We start from the raw sequence: 12,783 nt of genomic DNA on the forward strand, positions 1-12,783 counted from the left end.
ATGTATTCCAAAACCTGAAATTTCTGCTTCTGAATGCATATAAGAGATTAAAAAAAAAAAAAAAAAACTGCTCCATCCTACGTGGCAAACAAAAGAGCAAGCCAAAATTTTATATCGTCTCATTTTTAAAAAAATCATTTTGTGTGGATTTTCTTCAGTGAACCAACCATAGAGTTTAGTAAGAACTCACAACACCAAGGACCTTCTTGTAAAAAGTATACCCTGTTTTACATTAAGAAGTTTCTTATACCAAAGTTCCTCTTTTCACTGGAAGCTATATCCTTCCTTATTCTAATTAAAACAATGAGTTACAGTGCTTTGGATTTCTGATCTGTTTTTATACTCTTGCGTATCTAGCAATGACCGTGGGTATATCTTACAGCTATACTAGCAACTTAAATAAGGACCAAATGATACCATAGGTGTCTCAAAAATGCAAACAAATTTTAGCTGCCTGTACTCCTCATTCTGCTTTTACAACAGGATACTCTCTTTAGCTTTCCTCTGACCTCACATGACTCTCTAGCTCAGTCTCTTCATCCATTACCCAACCACTAAATGTTGAATATATCCTTCTTTTCCCCAGACCATACCTTTTCTAATTGGCTTCATCTATTCTCAATAGTTTTCAATATTTTCTTTATGCTGGTAATTCTCAAATGTTTGTCTCTAGCCTATCCTCTCTCAATTCCAGACCTATATATTCAACTGCCTCCTAGACATCTTCCCCATGGCATCTCTAATTTGACATGGATAATCTAACCCCGACCATCATCTCCAAATCTGTTCTCCCTGTCATCCCCGATCCCAGTAAATAACATCACCATCTAGTGAGCTCAAGCTCACAAGGTGGGAGCCTCATTCCAAGTTCTCCTCTGCCCCATATGGATCATCCACCAATAGTTCTTGTTGTATATAACTCCAAGTTGTATCTCATATCCACTCCTTCTTACCTCTGCTGCCACTCCTAATCTAAGGCCAAACCAGTATCATCCCTGCCTATATTGTGACAACCACCTCTTAACTGGTCTCCTTGCTTCCATTCTTGACTTTCCAAACTACAAAGTAGACAATGCAATTCCCTAAAACAATAATTTGAAGCAATGGGTACTGATATTGTTAAGTGAAAGGGATGGGGAACTTTATACACGGCTATAACACCTGAACTCACTGTTCAATATTAATATCACAAAGAAAGACAATCAGACACCGTATGCCTTCTGATAAAAATACACACTACCACCTACAAAATTTGTGCCCCTCCCCACCAAAAAAAATCAGAACTGATTATGATCAAACCATTAGCAGAATTTTCAATTTTCAGTAAATACAGGGGATACAAAAACATTAAAAAACAAAAACATAAAACCATCGTGGCAATGCAATCAGCAAAATCTAGTATGTGGGAGAACTTTACCTGACAGATATTTTTTTCCTCAACAAATAAATGGTGATAGGAGAAAAAGACAACTGCTACAGGTGAATAGAAGAACCTTAAGAGATACATTAACCAATGGTAATGATAAATTTTGTGTGACTCTCAATTTAAACTATAAAAGGTATTTATGAAACAACTAAGGAAATTTTAACACTGAATACCTGATACTACGGGTTAATTATTTTAGAAGTGATAATGGTACTGTAACTGTCTTTTAAAAAAATGTTTTATTTTATATATGTCTATGTGTGCACAAAAATACATACACCAGTCCAGCAAGATAGTAGGGCTAGGGAAGATAGGTAGGGATACAGATGAATAAGGATACGGATAAGTAAAAATAGGCCATGTGTTGGTTAATTCCTTGAAGTTGGATAATGATGGGAATGAAGGTTTATGACAATATTCTATATTTCTGGGTATGTTTGAAATTTTTACTTAAAAAATATGATAAATAGAATCATGTTACTCTCTTGCTTAAAAGCCTGCAACAGAACCCCAATACATGATAAGCAAAGTCATAATGGCAAAGACTACAACAAATTCTTATAAGATACAAATAAGCTAATGAAGGAGAAACTTATCAAAAATAATAATAATTAATAATAGAAGACGATGTCTCAGAGGTAAAGAAAATCACAAATCTTCAGATGTAAAATAACCAAATAGTAAAAATTTTAAATGTCTTCATTTGAACTAAAATGAAAATTTTCAGTAAAACAATTAGAAATTGAAAATCCAAGCACTTCAAGATAAAACAATGGTCAAATTTCAATATTCACGTGAAGGTGATGTGTTTTCAGCAACACAGTTAATCTTAAATAGTTAATTATTTTATTTATAAAAAATGAAGTCCGTTCTATACAACATTCAAAAAGGGCCAAGAAATTTGATAGTCTAAAAATTTGTAGGTAGGAATTAACTAGTTAAAACATATTTGAAGACTTTTACCCCTTTCTTTAAAAGAGCCCTTTAAAAATTCGAGACCTTCAATAGTTCAATGAAGGGGCAAACATAACTTAAAACATTACTTGGTATTAATAAAATTAAATAACGTATTTCATGATAACATAATGTCAAACTAAATAATAAATGCTGTACATAATAAGATTTAGAACCTTTACAAAATCTAGTCATTTCAGGTAGTTAAATTTTCATGACAGCTACAGATTAGTCATTACAGTTGCCAAGAACATCAATTACTCCATTCTATATCTACAAAGAGAAGATATAAACCTTTTCTTAAAGGTTCAAGTTCATTAGCAACATTGGGTTTAAGGATATGTTGCTACTGGTGCCCAGCACCTTGCACCCAGATGGTTAAATGGGTCTGTTTCAAGAAGGCTAAGGTTTTCAGTGTTAGTGCCTACTACTTCTTGCATATATTGCTGCTAAATACTCAATCTTTTGTCCCTTGTAATCTACCTTTTTCTCCTTACAAACTCTTTTTTCCCCCTTATCATTTTGCCTTGAAGAAAACTCTGGCCTTTTTGCCAATAAGTTAAAGAGTTGCTTTCTTTCAGTGATTTAAATTACCCAATCCTAGTATGTTGTACAGACTATTCCAGGGTATGGAAGAAAGATCTAGTCAGCATTAATTTCTTACTATTGTTCCCTATCCCCAAAACCAGTAGTTACGTGTCAATTTGGAGTGGTACCAGAGGGCTTAACTCTAGAAAGCCAGGATGATATCATCACTTGTACACATTTGCTAAAAGATTCATGTTTGAAATAATAGACTGTTGAAATGTTAAATTTACAAATACTCTATTTGCAACAAAACCTCATTTCTTTCCAGCCACTGGGTAGCATAACAAAAGGCAAAATTCCTCTCAAGAGCTTCTGAGGCAGACTGCAGGGCTTAGCACCGAAGAATAACCCTAGAGGTTTTTAATTCTGCCCAGAGTTACTTCAAAATCATCTGACTACCTGGTTTTATACTCTTGGGTAAGGGCAGACAAACCAAACAGAAAGGCACCTGAAACTCTTCAATTGATGCGTCATTATACTGCTTCACAAGTCCAAGTTTTCCAAAAATTAAACTGCAATAAAATTTTTCATTGGCCTTAAAGTTAAGCTTAAATAACATAGTCAATAAAGCACAGATTAATAACCAGAATATACAAAGAGCAACTATATAAAAAGGCAACAAAAAAGTCAAATAAAAGTTGGCTAAGGATGCCAGAAGGCAATTCACAGAAAAGGAAATACAAATAAACATATGAAGATGATCAACCCTATAAGAAAATGAAGATTTTTTTAAAAGGGCAAATAGGCAAATTTTTGAAAGATTAATAAAAAGGAGAACTGAAAAGAATACAGGATAGCAGGCACTGTTGGTAGTAAGTGGTAAAGCCCTTTTAGAGGAAATTAGATAGAACTAACATAATTTTAAATAAAAAAAAAACTGATCCACAAATTGTACTTCTAGACTATTTTAAGAAATATATATGTGTATGTTGTATATGCTCATGATTTGTATGAAGGTGTTTCCTTCAGAATCATTTAGAAAATTATATGTAATTAAACAGTCTCAAATTCCATTAAAAAATGGTTATTATACATCCATACTATGGAATTCTATTCAACAGCTCAAACAAATGAGGCAGTTACACATGACAACATAAAAAAATCTCTGCCATATTAGACATAGCAAATGGCAAAATACATTCAGAATGATATCATTTATGCAAACGAGGTCAAAACAAACCCACTTATTTTGATATTTAATATACACGTAAAGCATAGTGAAAGGTGTGAAAAGACAGACTCCATACTAATAAAGGTGTTCATCTCTGCTTATATCTGGGGCCTGAAGGTGGTTCTGAGAGGATTTTTAATTTATCTGCATTATTTGAATTTTGAAAAGGAGAAGACAGTATTTGTGTATTAAGTTCATAATGTAAAACGAAGGAATAAAAAACAACATAGGTTAGGAATAGCGTAATCCATGTTACGTACATTTACACGATACCAGTGTGGTAGAGTTGTATTATATGTGAGAGAGACTAATATTCAGAGTATATATATAAAACTGTTCAGAACTATAAATCCTAAGATAACCTGTATGTATATGTATACATATGTATATGTACAGTTATAGTTATTCTGTAGATTTAAAAATTTTTAAATAAAGGTATGTTCCTTTAAATATCGATAAAATCCAATAAAAGTATTTTCATTTTAAAGAAGATAATGAGAAGGAAGTTTACCCTCTAAGTTTATAAGAGGATGTTACTTTGATTTTTAAAAATCAATAAATCCCTAAACAATCTGAATGTATTCATGTATTATTTGAAAAAAAAAATAACTAAGTAAATACACATTGTTGGCAGTGAACCTACACCGTTTAAGAAAGAAATACAATCTGAATATTGGCCAAATCCAATTTAACATTTAGAGTTGCCTGTAAATTAAGTTTTAAACAAACAAATGAACAAACTTGGCAATGCCCTTACGTATATGAGAACTTAACTGCTAATTTTGATGGTTTTTGCCTTAAAAATTAGCAGTTAAAATTATAGTTATTTATTTCTATAGGACATAGGGAAGTTACGGAAATTCTTGGAATAAACCATAACAATATGCAAAACCAAATTTACTATCATATTTCCATTAACATGTACATTAATAGTTTAAATCACTGTTTACAAATATAATTTCATAAAGTTTGCAGCTATTCCTCGTAGTTTCAAGGGGAAAAACTCCTTATCAGCAAGTCATTATAAGTCATAAGGAAGGCTGAAACTGTTAAAACTCTCAAATACAGACCAGTCTTCATTAAGAACAAAGCATTTTTAAGGAACCTCAAGTTCCCCTTCATACAGATCTCTGGTGTTGATGCAATTATAATATACTTCTAGGCTTCTTAACCAAAGGTTTAATAAAGAAAAAGAAAAAGCTCAAGAATTAAGTGTTGTCAAGGACAATACCAAATGCAGACTCGAGGCTCTAATTTGGTTCTAGTTTGCTCTCTGTGCCTGGATCTGGAACTTAAAATCTCAGCAAGCCTCTGTTTTCTGTCAAATAGAAATACCAAAATACTCTATATACTTCACAGAGTTATCTGCACCTGAGGATTTAATGTATACTAAGTATACTAAAGTGCTTTGGGAAACTATAAAGCACTATAGAAATATGTTGTTTAGATTATTCTTATCACAATGAAACTGGCAAAACCAATTTTTAATCAAGACTCAATATTTTCTAGAACTATTTACTAGGGACATTGAAAAATCACAAGCATATTAATAAAAGTGTCCATGGCAAGCCATTTTGCTTCTTTAAACACTTTATTACCACAGAATTCTACTTGTCAAATACAACAGGAAAGATGTCAAGCTAGCTAACCAAAATCTGTCATTCTTCCAAAGGCCATGTTCTCTTTTCAAAGCTTGCATATATTCCATGTTTCTTCCAATATCTCTTCATATCTACCACCAAAGACTGAGGGTTTGCTTGAGTTGCAAGGTAAATTGTCACCTCATATTTGCTAGATCCCATACAGACATATCAAGTAGAGAAAGATACCAAATGACAAGTAGGCACACACGTGCATATGTGCATATATGAGTGTACACACACACACACACACACACACACACACACACACACACACACACATACACAGTGTCCTTCATTCTTTAGGGAAAAATATATCCCTTACATAGCAAATGATCATCACTTTAAAAGGAAGTGTATAACACAATCAAAAGAAGAAAAATATCTTACTCACCATCTCCCATAGCCATTCAGATGGTCCAGGGAGCTCTCTCTAACCAAGAGGTCAAACAGCACAGCAAATAAATGCAGCTCAGTGCCTGCGCCACTGGGTTCGGCCTGCAGCCTGCAGACACCCGGAGCACTGTGTGACCCAGGCCGCGCTGCAGCTCTGCACCGCAATAGCCAACAGCTGCTGCTCCACTTCAAAATAAAAGTCTGGGGTCTTGCTGAAAACCCTAGTCTACTTAGCAGAGCCTAGGAGAGCTTAATCAAGATTATTATTTAACTGCACACATGCGGATAGATACAGGTTATGATGTTTCTCCTTGTACTAGCTGCCTGAAATTTAATGTAAGAAAAGCTCTGGGAGCCAATAAATGCCATCCCACCGGAGGACTTTTAATGCAATCATCAAAACACAAGGCATGTGTTCAGCAATCATTTTCTGCTTCCCTAAAGATATCCATGTAATCAGTAGCAATCACATGATCTGATGGATTAACTGATTTGCGCCTTTTTAAAAGGTTTTCATCCTTTTGTCGTTACCTTTTAATATTTACAACAGAAGATTGCTAGAAGTGCACAGATAGGAATAGCCCAGTTTCCACGATTAACTGCTCTCATTATGCAGGAAGCATTTCTGGCTGCCGTAAACAAATCACGTCAAAGGCAGCCCATCAAAGGCTGCTCTGTGTGCTGACAGCAGGGCTACACGGAACAAAGCTTGCTTCTGGTGGAGACAGAACCTCACCAGTGCGCAGCTGCAGGGACGCGGAGCACCCTCCATCCAAGCGGCACAACCATCAGCACATTGTCAAGCTCAGAGAAAGCCCTGGGGCTCATGGTCACAAAAAATCAACCTAAGAAGAGCTGCTTTGCTTTTCACTGAAGGGTATGTTATAAACACATTTAAAAAACGACCTTATTGCCCCGTATAAGCCAAGTATCAAGGTAATTTCAAAGCTTAGTTTCTATGGCTTATTTTATTGCCAGCCTCCCAGAGCAATTATTTTAGTAGCAATTGTTTCAAACAGAGAAGCTGGCAAATATTTTACAATGATTACATGCCAAGACTGCATTAGGTCCTACACATACAGTAGACAAATCAGAATTATGCAGTTTTTTCACAGTGAAAGAGAAAGACTTGCAGTCACAGCCACCAACACTGTTGTTTACATCTCGATCAGCTTAGCGTAGGAGACTGTCTAGAAAGCTCCATGACGACACCAGGCCTTGCCATAACCACAGGGGGCCTGCAACTTTCAGTCTTTTTCCTTCTTACGGGGCTGGGGTTGCCTCCATTCAGTGACAATTTGATTAATTTTAAATCCAGTTTCCCTCTACTAGCAGAGCCAATTCCACTGCACTTAGGGATTCTGCTTAGCTTACTTTGTAATGCTGTAAGAATTAAAGTCAGGCTTGAAAAACCCTCAAGACAAAAAAAAAAATGCTATGCATTTCTCACTATTTCTAAACTAAATAATATGCTCAAATCTCAGATGATACGATTTACTTTGTGTTCCTGAGTGTGCTAAACTAATGCTCTAGAAAATGAAGTCAAAGAGTTCAATCAAAACTTAAGAGTATAGATATGATAATTATGAAAAAATGAAGAGACAAAAGCATGAGGTATAAAGTTATATACCAGGAGATGCATAAGGGGAGAAAAGGTAGACTAAAGAGAAAAAAAAAATACTACTTATCAGAATAATGTAAATAACATAGTGTCAGACCATGTCACTGCATTCCTTTCCCTCCTAAAACTTCCATAAGTCTATCAAAACTCCTCCCATGGCCTACAAGGCCCTCATATCATGGTTCCTGCTTATTCTTTCAACAACATCTCATATATAGTCTCCTTTCCAACCCACCCCTCACCTCACTGGGCTCTAGCCAGCACTGGCCTCCCTTCTGTTCTTCAAATACACTAAGTCCTTTTCTACCTCTGGGCTTTTATGGTAACCCAAAACACTTTTCCTACCATTTATCCCATGACTGACAAGCTCACTCTCCTTTATCAGCTCTCAATTCAAACATGTCAGCTCTCTGAAAGACTTGCCCCACTACTCTAAAGTGGCATCACTGAGTTACTTACTGACTCCATACCATACTTCAGGGGCACCCAATCCTGGGGCTGCAGACCAGCACCAGTCTGTGGCCTGTTAGGAACTGGGCTACAAAGCAGGAAGTGAGCAGCGGGCAAGTGAACCAAACTTCATGTATTTGCAGCCACACCCTAGCACTAGCATCACCACCTTGGATCATCAGGCATTAGACTCTTATAGGAGCACCCATCCCTGGGGCCAAAAAGGCTGTTAAGATGATAGCTTTTAGCTATGGGTCTTTACAACAAAATCTTCTAGTTTTTTTGTTTTTGTCTGTATTTAGTAAAACAACTTTTATATCCAAGACACTCTAAATCAATATAAGTATGATGTTTCATTTTTATGGTTTCAGGCAAAAGCATACTAAAATAATTTACTTACCACAATAGTTTCTTTCTAGTCACAGAATATTATATGAATTAAAAGCCATGTTTGGGTGAACTCACAATTTGCTTTGCATATGTACACAAAGTAAGAGAAAAAAAGGTGGTATCTCCTACGGCTCTTCAGTCTGTTGTGTGCATGATTTTCACAAGTTTTCATGTTGAGCCTTTATTTCGACCTAAAATGTTTTCCTGTTCTATAATTTTAAAGTTTGAGTTTAAGTGTACAATAACAATAAGCCAACAAAGGACTTTGTGGGGAAAAATTGTGCAGAAATAAAAATGTAATTGAATAAATCTTCATTATGCTACTTTAGGTACACACTATTTTATTTGCCTTCATATTATTACTTATGAAAATGTTTTCAGTGTTCAATTGATACATTTTTCTACCTGTGGAAATTACTCAAGTATCCTGGGTTGAGATGAAAAATACCATAATATTAGCGGAGATAATTTTTTCATTTAATGGATCTTCACTTGGCAAATGGCTTTTCAAAGACTTTAGGAATAATTTAAATTAATTTCATTAAATTCATTAAATAAAGGGTAGTTGTATTTCTTTCATTACCAACTGTATTCACTCTGGATATACATTTGCTTACTTGTTTATGATCTATCTATTCTACCTCACTAGAATGTAGACTCCTTGAGGCAGAATCTTTAACTGTCTTCTTCACTGTTGCAACATGATCTGACTTACATTTTAAGATCAGTCTTACTTCTGGATAGAAAATAGATTCCAGAGGGCAAACATGGAACAGAAATCTATTGCAGTAATCTTGGTAAAAACTAAAGGATACTTAGACTGGGGTTTTAGCAGTGGAGAGGGGAAAAAACTAAGCAAATTTGAAATATATCAGGATTTCAGAGAAAGAAATGACTAGTTAGACTGGGGAATCAATTTCCAGCCTGAGCTGATGGTGGTACCATTGATTGAAATGGTTAAACTTGGGAAAGAACAGATCTGAGGGAATGTAAAGGGCAACAGGGTTTCAATTTTAGACATGTTAAGCCTGAAATGCCTATTAGGTGTCCAAATGGAAATGTCATAAGAGTCTATGGGCTACCAAACCTACAGCACAAGGGAGAGATGAATGGGAGCTACAACTACATGTTTAGGAATCATTAGCAAATAGTCACCTTTTAAAGCTTTTTCTGGGCTGGATTAGATCAGTGAGAGAGAATAAAGACAAGAGAGAGGAGAGAAAACCCTGCCAGCACAATAAATGGGTTTCCCCCATCTTCCTTATCAATGGATTCACTGAAGTATTTTTCAATGATAGCATAGTACTGTCATCAAAAACATCTGACAATTTCTACACCCAATATATATATCACAGACTTTAACATTCACATTTGACCATATTTGCAATATACAGTTCATAATCTCCAATACAAAAAAAATCTCTAAAGACTCCTCCCAAGGGGAATATATGGCAGATACTAACCCCAAACCTCCCTGTTCACAGAGAGATAAATGAAAGAAAAATAAATGAGAGCTAAAAGAATAGGGAACAAAAAGTCTTCTATTTTTAAGGTAACAGAAATAACCTCATAAAATACAAGAATGACAGTACTTTCAAAAATAAACCAAACCAAATAATAAAAATCTTAAACTTATGCATCATATTCTTTTTCTTAGAGTTGTAACTACACAGTCTGGAATACACAAATGAGAATGCATTGTTAGTGGTATGAAAACAGAGAAGTCTCAATTCAAGGTATTTCAACAACTCTCCATCTTCTTGCTGTTTCTGGTTTCTATGGAAATGGACAGAGGTAACTGCTGGGAAAATAAGGACAAGGTACTTAAGAAAAAAAAAAAAAAAAACACCTTCTATTCAGAGAAAATGAGTGAGAAACAGCTGGCAGTCAGCGGGAGGACCAGTAGTGCTAAAGTCAATTTATGCGTCTGAATCTAAGTTTAGATTAGGGTGGACACAATCTTTTTAACACTAAATTCTCACTCCATTTGCCTTTCTGCAACAAAACCAGGCTCAGTTTTGGTTTAATCCAGAGGAGAAAAAACTAAATTACATCAGTAACTAGTTCTCCTGTTATTTGACTATACAATTTATACAACAAATTTTAACTCCAGCATCATTTACATTACTAAACTAATAATGCTCTCTTTTACAGGACCTAATTTCCTAGGTGAAAAACCACCTATACTATCTTTGGAAATAGAATATATTCTTTATATATATGCCTAATTAATATTTAAAGACTAAAGTCTTAAGTAAATGCTACCCAAGAAAATCAAAAACAATTAAGCATCCTCGCAAACAAGTAGAGCAAACACAAAATCATATAAGTGCCAGATACTAACTCCAATCTCCTTGAATTACAACTTGGTCTTACTACAATTAAGAAGCTAAAGATGATTATGCTGATGAAGTTCTTCCATCTGTGCTTCTTTACCAGTATCATCACTGACAGTCTACACATAGGTTTAACAGAGCCCATCAACCTCATACTTTGTAATAAACAAGCAAAACAATTTCTTTGGGAATAAAAGACACATTTTATACATAGAATATGGAGGGCAAGAAGGCCATCATATCTTCAACCCAGAAGATACAAAAAATAAGGCAGAAGAACTAGATCATTTTACACAATTGATTACACATACTATTAAACTTTTACTGACTCCAAGAGTCATTTTAGTAATAATCAGCAGGATGTACAGACTTTGTTTTTATATCCTAAGTTTCAAGCCACAAAATCAAATCTGTTTAATCAGTGATATAATAAATAGTTGGCTTAAAAACATGTTTTCATATCTAAAACTTTTCTAAATGATCTTAGAAATGTTTAAAAACTGGAAAAATTTAATTATTCTTACCTCTGCAGACAGTCAAAATCATACCGCCTGAATTTTGTACTTCATCAAATTTGGCAAATATCATTTCTAATCTGCAAATAAAGAATAAATTTTGTTTGTTTTACATGCACTTTAAAGAGAAACAACTCCTTTAACTATCTCCCTAAGAAAAAACAATTATTGGATTCAGTTAGTTCTATACAACTCTTTTATAATTAACTCACTGTAAGGAGAGACAAAACCCAGCTCTCCTCAGTTGAGAGAAGCAGTCAAATATAGGTAGCACTGTACATACTTGCAGGTATATTTGTGAAAAAATAACGTTCACACAAAGCAGTTTCCTATGTTTCATTATAAAATTACATCTCCAAACTCATAAAAAATACTTTAGTTCCAACTGAATGAATGAATCCAGCCAACAATACATTTTTTAAAAGTAAATAAATTAATATGAAGGAAACTTAAGGCAAACAAAAAACAGTGAAATATAAAATGTCAGAAACTAAAGTAATGCTAACATGATTGATAATCTGATGTTTTCCCTCTTAACCTATTTTCATTCAACTCCATTAGTGCTTCTGATTATATATTCAGAATAATTACTTTCTATACGTCTACTATAGTTTTTTGTTTAAAAACTTGTTTCTTATTACAAAAGCAATGTATACTCATTATTTAAAAGAAAATTAGGAAATGTGAATAGGGACAAAGAACAAAAAACCACACCATCCCACCCTCCAGAGAATTTATTTAACGGTATGCTTTCTGATGCTTTATATTTATACAGAAATTTTCTTCAGTCCAATATTGTATCATGCTGACAGTACTATTTTTCAGTGCGCTTTGCCTTTACTTTCCAATATACCATGCTATGATTTATTCTTAAATTCATGACAAAGATTTCAGGAAGGGAAGAGGCCATTGTCATGTTGTCTTTAAGTGCCAAATGTTTTTCTGACTTACTTTTATTTCTAAAACTCTGGTTTTAAGATTTCTGTCTAAAACCTTAAGTCCACATCCTGTCACTTTACTTGTAAAATAAAGATGCAGATACTTTTGGCCTAAAAAAAATTTTCAGTTGAAAACCTTCTAGGAATTCATTATCTAGACATACCTTGTTTTATTGAACTTTGCTTTACTGCACTTTGCAGATACTGTGTTTTTTTTGTTTTTTGTTTTTTGTTTTTTTACAAATTGAAGGTTTATGGCCACTCTGTGTGTTAAGTAAGTATATTGGCATCATCATTCCAATAGCGTTTGCTCACTTCATGTCTCTATGTCATATTTGGTAATTCTTGCTGTATTTGA

General features: G+C 34.3%; 1 protein-coding gene across 40 annotated transcripts in view; it reads right to left on the bottom strand.

The window, feature by feature from the left end:
* Nucleotides 1-12,783, bottom strand: part of CLASP2 (cytoplasmic linker associated protein 2) — a 144,654-nt gene that overhangs the window by 108,791 nt on the left and 23,080 nt on the right. For 36 of the 40 annotated variants that reach the window (XM_036219968.1, XM_016158779.2, XM_036219967.1 and 33 more), the window contains exon 7: nt 11,497-11,567. In XM_036219968.1, coding sequence (XP_036075861.1) covers nt 11,497-11,567 — 71 coding nt within the window. Of the gene's footprint in view, nt 1-6,173; nt 11,434-11,496; nt 11,568-12,783 lie in introns of those variants that run through there. The other 4 variants (XM_036219972.1, XM_016158784.2, XM_036219973.1 and 1 more) reach the window with 4 other exon arrangements.

The sequence above is a fragment of the Rousettus aegyptiacus genome, unplaced genomic scaffold (genome assembly GCF_014176215.1).
Source record: "Rousettus aegyptiacus isolate mRouAeg1 unplaced genomic scaffold, mRouAeg1.p scaffold_m13_p_4, whole genome shotgun sequence".
Taxonomy (NCBI): Eukaryota; Metazoa; Chordata; class Mammalia; order Chiroptera; family Pteropodidae; genus Rousettus; species Rousettus aegyptiacus.